The 9,402-nt window shown below is 43.2% G+C and overlaps 1 protein-coding gene and 1 pseudogene across 1 annotated transcript; one reads left to right on the forward strand and one right to left on the reverse strand.

Moving 5' to 3' along the window:
* Positions 1-207: 207 nt before the first annotated feature.
* Positions 208-3,340, forward strand: LOC125531039 (vacuolar protein sorting-associated protein 60.1-like). Its single transcript, XM_048695450.1, has 7 exons — positions 208-475; positions 577-728; positions 1,655-1,748; positions 1,835-1,906; positions 1,997-2,108; positions 2,391-2,539; positions 3,007-3,340. Exons 1-7 carry the CDS (start codon positions 407-409, stop codon positions 3,055-3,057), a joined length of 699 nt encoding a protein of 232 aa, XP_048551407.1. The 5' UTR covers positions 208-406; the 3' UTR covers positions 3,058-3,340.
* Positions 3,341-3,483: 143 nt separating this feature from the next.
* LOC125531040 lies at positions 3,484-9,276 on the reverse strand (annotated as a pseudogene).
* Between the last annotated feature and the right edge of the window lie 126 nt (positions 9,277-9,402).

A 9,402-nucleotide genomic window follows, 5' to 3' on the forward strand; every position in this document is an offset into this window, starting at 1 on the left:
GTGGAAAGGAGCTTGCACATAATAAGACTTTGAGGATCTAGAGAAATTTCCAAACACTTGGTCAACTCTTGGACAAAATCTTTACAACGTGTGTGTTGTGCGTGTGTGTGTGGCAAAAGCCTTGGACGTGAAGGAAGAGGAAACCGTGTGGACCTGTGGAGTAGGAGTAGGACCTACCGGGGAGGGAACTTTAACCGAAACGCCACGGAGATTTCCAGGAAGCACAGACAGAACCCTCCTCTGCTCTCCCGATTCCCCTCCCGATTTCATCCCCAATCCTGCACGCGACGGCGGCAATTCGACCCTCTCAAGCGATCCAGTCCAGTCGGAGCATCCCCATCATCAACCTCGAGAGAGAGGTTGTTCGATCCTACCTGGTCTCGCGCGCGGAGGAGGCGGAGGAGCGATGAAGAAGATCTTCGGCGCCAAGAAGAGCCAGGACCCGCCGCCGTCCATCCAGGACGCCACCGACCGGGTACGCATCCGCCCGCGCATCTTCTCTTCGATTCCTCGATTTTCAGCTAGCTAGCTAGGGTTGGATTCGACCCCCTTCTCATGGAATCCATGGCCGGGCAGATATACAAGCGGGGGGACACGGGGGACGAGAAGATCAAGAAGCTGGACGCGGAGCTGGCGCGCTACAAGGACCAGATCAAGAAGACCAGGCCCGGCCCCGCCCAGGAGGCCGTCAAGGCGCGCGCCATGAGGATCCTCAAGCAGCGCAAGATGTATGTACAAACCCCAACCCAACCCCACTATTAATCTGTTATTTCTTCTAGTCGACCACAGTAGGTGATAACAGTGAATGCTAGCTGCTATACTGAACTAATGGGGACATGCAATTTCCTGGATAGACGGCCATTAGAGACCGACCCCCTTCTGGCCGCGGCACGCCCGAGATGGCAAGCTGCATTGAGAGAAAAAAACAATTTCAGGATGTTTTCTTACCTAACAGGACACACCTAAAACACATACCAGACTAGTAGTTGTATAAAGCAAATTTAGTATGTCTCACATTCTCTTATATTGATAGTCCATAGCTTCTTCTGCTCCGCATCCAAGGGCTCCATAAACAATCATCATCTGCTGCTAAATAACGCTGATTTTAAAGGGAATCTCCAAGATGCTCTATTATGTCAATTGCACAGGCAGTTGTGGGGATATCAGCATTTGTCATGTTTGTTCTCCTGGGCCAGGGGCAGCTAAAAAGGAATATTGCATTAACAATGAGGCTGCACTACCAAATGCTTGTCTAAAATGTCAACTAAAATACATGGTTAGCCAGACCTACTACTCTCTTGTGGTCGTCCATGGGCAGTACCAATGTTGTTGACAAGTCACCTTCTGAAAGGCTAGCTGAGAAGGCATAGCTGAATCTATTTGACGTGCTTCCGTACACCTTTAGATTTTCTTCCCTTCTTTACAAATTACAACACATCATCTTTGTGCAGTTTCAGAATTTCCTCCTAGGTAGGTTGTGTCTTTATAGAAACTGCTGATCCGAAAAGCTAGCAAGTTCTTAACATGGACAAGATAGAAGTGGAATGCTATTGGTTCTCCAGGATTACCCTGTAGCATTTAATCATTCTTCTTGCGGCAGGAGCCTATATCAGTCTAGTGCTCTAATCTTCATACTCCATATGCTTACCTACAGGTATGAAGGTCAGCGTGACATGCTGTACAACCAAACTTATAATCTTGACCAAGTTGCTTTCGCATCAGAGGGAATCAAAGATGCTCAACAGACTGTATGTTGCCTTAATTTCCTGTCAAGTTCATGATAGATTCTTATTATGGCACCCAAACTTATGTTGAATTGTTTTTCATTTAACAGATGACTGCAATGAAAGCTGCCAATAAAGAGCTGAAAGGGATGATGAAGACTGTCAGGATTGAAGATATAGATGTATGCAGCATAACTGTTCATATTTTCAAGATCTTTAGCTTATTTTCTTTGAGTTACATCTGAATCCATACCTGCTGTTATAATCCGCAGAGCATGCAAGACGAGATGATGGATCTTATGGATGTGAGCAATGAAATACAAGAAACTCTTGGTAGAAGCTACAATGTCCCAGATGACATCGACGAGGAGGAACTTATGGGCGGTATGGCTCTTATGTAGTTGGCTCTTCTTGAATATTTCAAATGTTTACTGAGTCAACTAATTTTCCTCACAGCGGTTACCAGCTGGGAACCACTCTTCTGTGCAAAGTTTTGTAGTTGAATTTGATTCAGTACACTCTCCATTTTATATTGGTCTTAGGTTTCATCTGAAACCTTTTTTTGGCCCTTTTTTTGCATGACTGGTTTTGTGTCATGCATTTGTTAATTTACAGGCAAGACGGTTCTCTATTTGCTCTTCTCATTTTGTATGTTGGAAAATGCAGAGCTTGATGCTTTGGAAGCCGATATGGACTTTGAGTCGAATTCAGTCCCATCATACCTCCAACCAGACAAGGAGACTGATCTTGATTCTGAGCTTAACCTACCTGCTGCACCAAGTGGTCATGCAGCAGTCCCGGCGAACCGGCAGCAGGTATGTCAATTGCAAGACTGACTAGTTCAGTTTCTGTTCACATTGATTCTCATGCTGATATCCCTAGGAAGAAATAGATGGTTCATGTCATTTCCCATGTAACCACAGTGTTTCCTTTATCTTGTGACATGATCTAATTTGACAGGCTAGATGCTTGAGATCATTATGAATGTAGTGCTGAACTCATAACTCTTGTATGTCATGATGCATGCATATGTTGTTGGTATGAACAATTTGAGCTCATAATAGCTTGATCTTAATAGTAAAAGAAACACACAGAAGGATAACATGCAAACTGTTTTCATGCCAAACATGTGGTATATGATGGATTTCATGATGAACTTTGAAGTCTCCGTTGAACATCTCAGACGGCACATACTTTAATTTGCTTGATTACCCCTGATTGCAATGTGAACACTTGTCAACCAGTAGACTAATTTGCTCTGCTTACTTTTGTCTGTTGGCAGGAGGATGAACTGGGACTGCCTACCGTGCCGCACGCATCAATTCGTACCTGAATGAAAGTAACAAAAAAGCTATGGTGTAGATTTTGATCTCGTTGTAAATGGTCGGCACGTTGTTTATGCATGGACAAATTCATTGTATCTTGCATCATATACCACTGCAATTTGTTGAACGATGGAATGTTCCCTTTGTGCTGGAACAATAGTGTGTGATAAAGGGAGTGTTCTCTATACGGTTGTACATCCTGTTGTTAGTATGTCTCTGCTGAGTTGAATTGGTATCTGATTCTCTGATAATGAAATTATGGGACATTGCTAGCCCACGTGTTGTCTGTCACAGCTTTTCCTATCATCTCATCTTTGTTAAGTTTGTATTAGGCATCAAGAGAAAGAAGGTCGTATCTTTGTTCCATGAAATTCTCATTACCAGTGCTTGAAATTAAGTGTAGTAGTAAATTATCTATTGCTCCATCCTAAGAACAAGGACCACATATGCTCCATCATGAGGACAAGGACTACGTATGCGTGCCCTACAACCCTCCGTAAGCCCTTTTACTTAGTACTGGTGTACTTTTGTTGTTTTATGCACCTATATCCGTGTGTTCACATTCATTTGGTCTGTTCGAACGCTTGATCATTGTGATCGTTCCTGCTTGGTCCAAGGTATTTTACTTTGATACCCAGACAACAATAAGCGAGATGACATGATAACGTGTCAGTTTTGGATTCCAGTTTTTCACCTTCAGGTTCATGGGGGCAATAATAAGGAAAAAGGACTACATACTCCTGCCCTACAACCCTCTGTAAGTGCTTTTACTTGGTATATTGCGGTACTTGCTCTTTTTTTATGCACCTATCTCCAATGTGCTTACATTCATTTCGTTCCGTTTATGCATTGTGATTGTTCCTGTGTGGTCCGAGATATTTGATCTTGATTCCCATATGGAATAAATAAAGCAGGACAACATGGTACTGTGCCAGTTTTGGATTTCATTTTTTTCAATCTTTATTAGGTTATGCGAGCAATAGTAGATAAAAAGAGACAAATATTAGGACACATTTAAGTACCCTGCAGACAACAGCCGAAAGAAAGTGTCACATGTGGATACTACAGTCTTTAACAAATATAAGCAACCCGCAAACCAAATTATATTTATGCATTGTAAAAATCAGCAAGCAAAAGAAATATCAAGAACACAGGACAAGACACACATTTTTACGTGGGAAACCCTTGCAGGAAAAACCACGGGCACACAATGGTGATCTTTGTTGTATCAGGAGAGTCTACAAATACATAGACTTACAATGAGTCTTCAACTCATCCTGTGTGGCATGGCAAGTCATATGGCAAGAGGTATATATAGGTGGTGTATGAGTGATGTATAAGTAAACAAAATTAGAAATCTGAATTGGCCTCTGCTTCGGTAGACTCTGGTTTCTCACTAGGATTCAGACCTTATGTCAACATGCATCCCTTGCTGTAATGTAAGTGCGCTGAAAGGCACGGTAGTTGAACTAGAAGATGGCTAAGACATATGAAAGGAAGCTCCAGAATCCAGAACCCAGGGGGATGTACCTGACTATGTAGAGGGTGATTGCTCAGTGCGGGAAGCATCAGTCACAGAACCGACAGTACCCGTCGAGGAAGAACCTGAAGCCGCAAGCAGACGCTTAAGTCTCAGAATATCCTACTCAGTCAAAGCAATGGCTGAAGCTGTCGAGGTAGATGACGAAGTCCCTGAAGATGATGAGCGAGCCTTGCGCAGGTGTTTCTTCTTCGTGTAGCACTGAGACTCAAGATGACCATCACTGATAAGGCCAGCTTGATGACCAGAGCTAAGCTATTCTCTTCAGTTGATATTGGTGGTGTTGGCCGTTGGTCCAGAATATCTTTCACCATCATTGACTGTTCGCCGTTAGAAAGACTACCATCTAATAAATCCCTTGGATGCTTGTCCATTACTAGCTCTAACACAACCACCCCAAAGCTATAAACATCACATTTCTCTGTCGCAACAGATGTGTATGATAGTTCTGCACAGAAGCGTCAATAATATTAGAATTAGGAATAAATGGATAGAGACGAATGCTTCTGACGTGAGAAGGAAGGTTATGCTAGTACATACCAGGAGCGATGTAGCCATACGTTCCTGCTAGTGCACTCCAGTTTGATGAATCGGGCTTAAGAATCCTTGCCGTGCCGAAATCCGAGACAAAAGCCTTAAAGGATGTATCAAGTAAAATGTTGTTGCTTGTGATATCTCGATGGATTATAGGTGGACTGCATTCGTGGTGCAAATAAGATATTGCTTGAGCCACATCTGTTGCAAGAGCAATTCTCTTGTTCCAATCTAATTCCTTTGCTAGCTCTTGATTTTCCAATATTCTGTGGAGGTTTCCGTGTTGAATGTAGTCATAGACGAGAAATTTATACACTGGATGGGAGCAGAATCCATACATTCTGACAATGCTTCGTTGTCGGATCTGTGTTAAGATTTCCATTTCACTACGAAATCTTCTTTCATCATCCAACTCTTCTTCGGTCTGATGAAGCTTCTTCACAGCAACCAACTGCCCATCTTGGAGTTGTGCCTTGTAGACTTTGCCGTATCCTCCGGTTCCAATGTTGTACTTATCATCAAAGTCTTCTGTTGCCCTTACAATATCGTCAAATACTAGTCTTCCGTCAAAATTCCAAACAGAGAATAGGTCCCTTGCTTCAGAGGTAACACTTTCTTGTGGATTTCTCTTCTTACGAGTAAGTATTATTATGACAACAATTGCAGCAACAATGACGAAACCCATCACAAGAACAATTGGCAAAAGCAAACCAAGTATCTTCCCCTTTTTGTGAGCAGCTACTGGGGTTGAATAACAAGGTGGCAGACCAGAGAAGTTACCACACAGACCTTTATTGGGAAGAAACCAACTCGCTGAAGCATTTTGGAGTAGCCGTGCTGAAGGGACCGGTCCTTCCAAGTCGTTGTAGGACACATCAAGCATTGAAAGGCTCACCATGCTTGCAAAGGAGGATGGAATGCTGCCACTGAACTGATTATGTGATAAATTCAGAAGTTGTAGCATCAGCAACTTCCCAAGTTGCTGCGGTAACACACCACTGAGGTTATTTTTGCTCACATCTAACTTGATCTGCAGGCCTGCTAAATTTCCAATCTCACTGGGCAAACTCCCATTGAAGTTGTTGTTGTTGATCTTCAAGGACTGTATTCTTATGCAGGCCCCTAGTTCCTCAGGTATTGATCCACTTAACATGTTCCCAGATATATCAAGGTATCCTAGACTGCTCAGCTTTTCTATCTGTGTAGGTATGGGCCCGGATAATTGGTTGAATGATAAGTTTAGTATATATAGATGAGTTAAACTGCAGATTTCTGGTGGAATCTCACCACTGAGATGATTAGAGTCAAGTCTTAGTTTTTCTAGGTTGGACAATTTAGAAAGGATTGTAGGTATGGGACCCGTGATCATATTTTGTGCTAGATGTAGTGCCACTAATTGAGTAGATGCACCTAGATTGGATGATATTGTTAGGAATAAGCAACTTGTATTCCCATGAGGCCATAGGCCGATATATATATACATGTACAGGTGTGGAACATATGCAGGAAACCCCTTATATAATGGGATAAATACAAAGGGGTACATGACTTATATTGTAACTCTAACAGATATCAGCCCAGAGAGTCTATTCGATGACAAATTCATCAAGGTGAGTTGTGGATAAACACCAAAATGCTGAGATATATCTCCTGTCAGTTGGTTTGACTCAAGGTCAATTTCAACTAAACTTGAAATGGGGCCATTGAACATATTATATGCGACATTGAGAGTTTGAAGTCCGGCACCTGAACATATATTTGCGGGTAAAGGTCCTGAAAGTGAGTTGTTAGCTAGCTCAAGCACAACAATGTTTATGAGATATCCAAATTCTTGAGGAAGATCACCTGATAAATTGTTATTGAAGATTCGCATTTCTTGGATGTTGTGCAACTTCCCAAAAGTTTTAGGTATTGATCCTGATATTTGGTTCTCATTCAAGTATAAATATGCGAGGTTCATCAGATTGCCAATTTCTTCAGGGATGAAGCCGGTTATCTGATTTCCATAGAGGGATAGTGCTACTAGCTTGGTAATATTTCCTAGGCTGCCAGGAATAGGGCCAGATATTTGGTTGTCGAACAACTCTAAATTTTGAAGATTCAGCAAGTGGCCCAATTCTGAAGGTATTGGGCCTGTGATTTTATTTGTACTGAGAAAAATTGCATTGAGCATGGTGAGGTTGCCTAGTTCTGGGGGTATTGAACCTGATATTTGATTTTTGAGGAGAACAAGTAGGTCTAGCATCTTAAGATTTCCTATTTCTGGGGGTATTGGACCTGTGATTTGATTTTCATGGAGATAAAATTGGTTCATCTTAGTGAGATTTGTTATGGAGATTGGAATTGGACCTGACAAATCATTTGAATGAAGTGCAAGACCATGCAAATGGACTAGCCTGCCTAGTTCTTGGGGTATAGGCCCTGAAAGTTGATTACCAAACAGGTACAAAGCATTTAGTTGATTTAGATTTCCAAGGGTTTTTGGTATCATGCCGGTTATGTTGCTGTTGCTTAGCTGCAGACCTTGTAGGTTGACAAGTCTTCCAATCTCCTGAGGAATGGGACCTGATACCATGGTTTGGTGAATGGCGAGAATATTTAACATTGTTAGGTTGCCCAGAGATGCAGGAATATGTCCTGCGAGTCTATTAAATGAGAGCTCAAGCACCCTTAGACTTTGCAGGCCACCAATCTCATAAGGAATCTTCCCTGTGAGCTGGTTGTAAGTAAGGTTAAGTATCGTAAGTGCTGACAGGGAACCGATACTAACGGGTAGTGTACCATGTAGACTGTTGTTAAGAAGGTCAATATATGTGAGGAATGGAAGAGCCGAGAAGTTGAGCTCACCAAGCTGGCCATGGATGCCAGCATCTGGTAGGGAGACGTTGGTCACCACCCAGGGCATGTGGCGGCCATGGCGAACAGCCGTGCACATGATGCCCGTCCAGTTGCATGGGCTGGTGCTTTCCTGTAAAGAGCTCATCTGCAGCGGTGGGCTTGCAAGTGTAGCCTTCCAGTGGAGGAGGGCCTTGTGTTGAGACCTCAGTGAGGTCCCTCCATGGTGCGCCGCGTGTGCTTCTTGAAAGAGAAGAAGGCACGGCACGAGCAGTAGGCAGAGGTACAACAATGTTGTTGAGGAAAATGGCATGTTGTGTATTGGTTGGAGGATGTGATTCCGTGGACATCATTGATGAGTATTTAAGGAATGTGCCGTCAATTGTTACGGGGTCCTCAGTCAGTCAACACGCAACAGTTGAGTGGAAGCTGCTGCTGGATGATATTCTTCAGTATCTGTCACCATCTATGCCCCATTTTTCCTTTGGCAGCTACTGCTGGACTGCCTGTTTTTCTTTTTCAGAGTCACCATCTCTTACTCTATTTTCTTTCTTCATGCTTGTGGAAAGATGACATAGTAGTTACTCCTTGAAAGGGAATGAAAGCAGGGATAGAAGGGGTACCCACGGCTTACGCCTACTCATATCTTTCCGAACTCTTCTCCATCTACAACTTGCACTGGATGGAGTTTTGAGTAAACATTGCGGCAGAGTTTTTATCTGATGGCAGCTCCTCTGATTGGTTTGATAGTAATTCTTGTTTGTTTGATGATGTAAATTGTAACTGCTTCAATTATGTCTTAAGCTATTCTCTTAAATGTTTCCCTCCTTGCTTTTCAGATGGTACACAGAACAAAAGATTAGCTCAAGTGGTGGGGCGGCAATGCAACTATCCTTGGGAAAAATCCATGCTGAATTTCTATCGACTTTATATTAGTAATAGAGGTTTCAGCGTTGGATTTGGGGTTAATACAAATCCTGGACACCAAGTACTGTTGGAAGCCCTGTGTCCGAGGGAACATGAGGCACTGGCTGCAACTTGTTGAATTCAAAGTGATAGTCCTGCAACTTGTTGAATTCAAGTGGCTGGCTGAAGAAACGTTCAACTTGTGGAATACAAGTGGGGAATACAGCCAAGAAATTTTTTTGGCCAACTGTTATGACCGGTTTACAATACAACCGGAGGAGGCCCGCTGGGCAGTAGATTAAGGGCTTGGCCCACAAGTTATCTTAGGCTAGTCGTTTTCAGGTTATAAATATTAGATTGTAAGATACCTTTTGGAATTAAGCAATAAAGATAGTTCTATCCTATTGCCCGGCTCCAGAGGAACCGGAAACCCTAGCCGCACCTTGCCCTAGCCGCGCCGCCCTCTTCTTCCTCGCGACGGCGCCCACGCGCCGAAGCCGCCGCCCTCGCCCCAACCCTCGATGTTCTGCCCGTATAA

This window comes from Triticum urartu, unplaced genomic scaffold (assembly GCF_003073215.2).
Source record: "Triticum urartu cultivar G1812 unplaced genomic scaffold, Tu2.1 TuUngrouped_contig_6746, whole genome shotgun sequence".
In the NCBI taxonomy this organism is placed as follows: domain Eukaryota; kingdom Viridiplantae; phylum Streptophyta; class Magnoliopsida; order Poales; family Poaceae; genus Triticum; species Triticum urartu.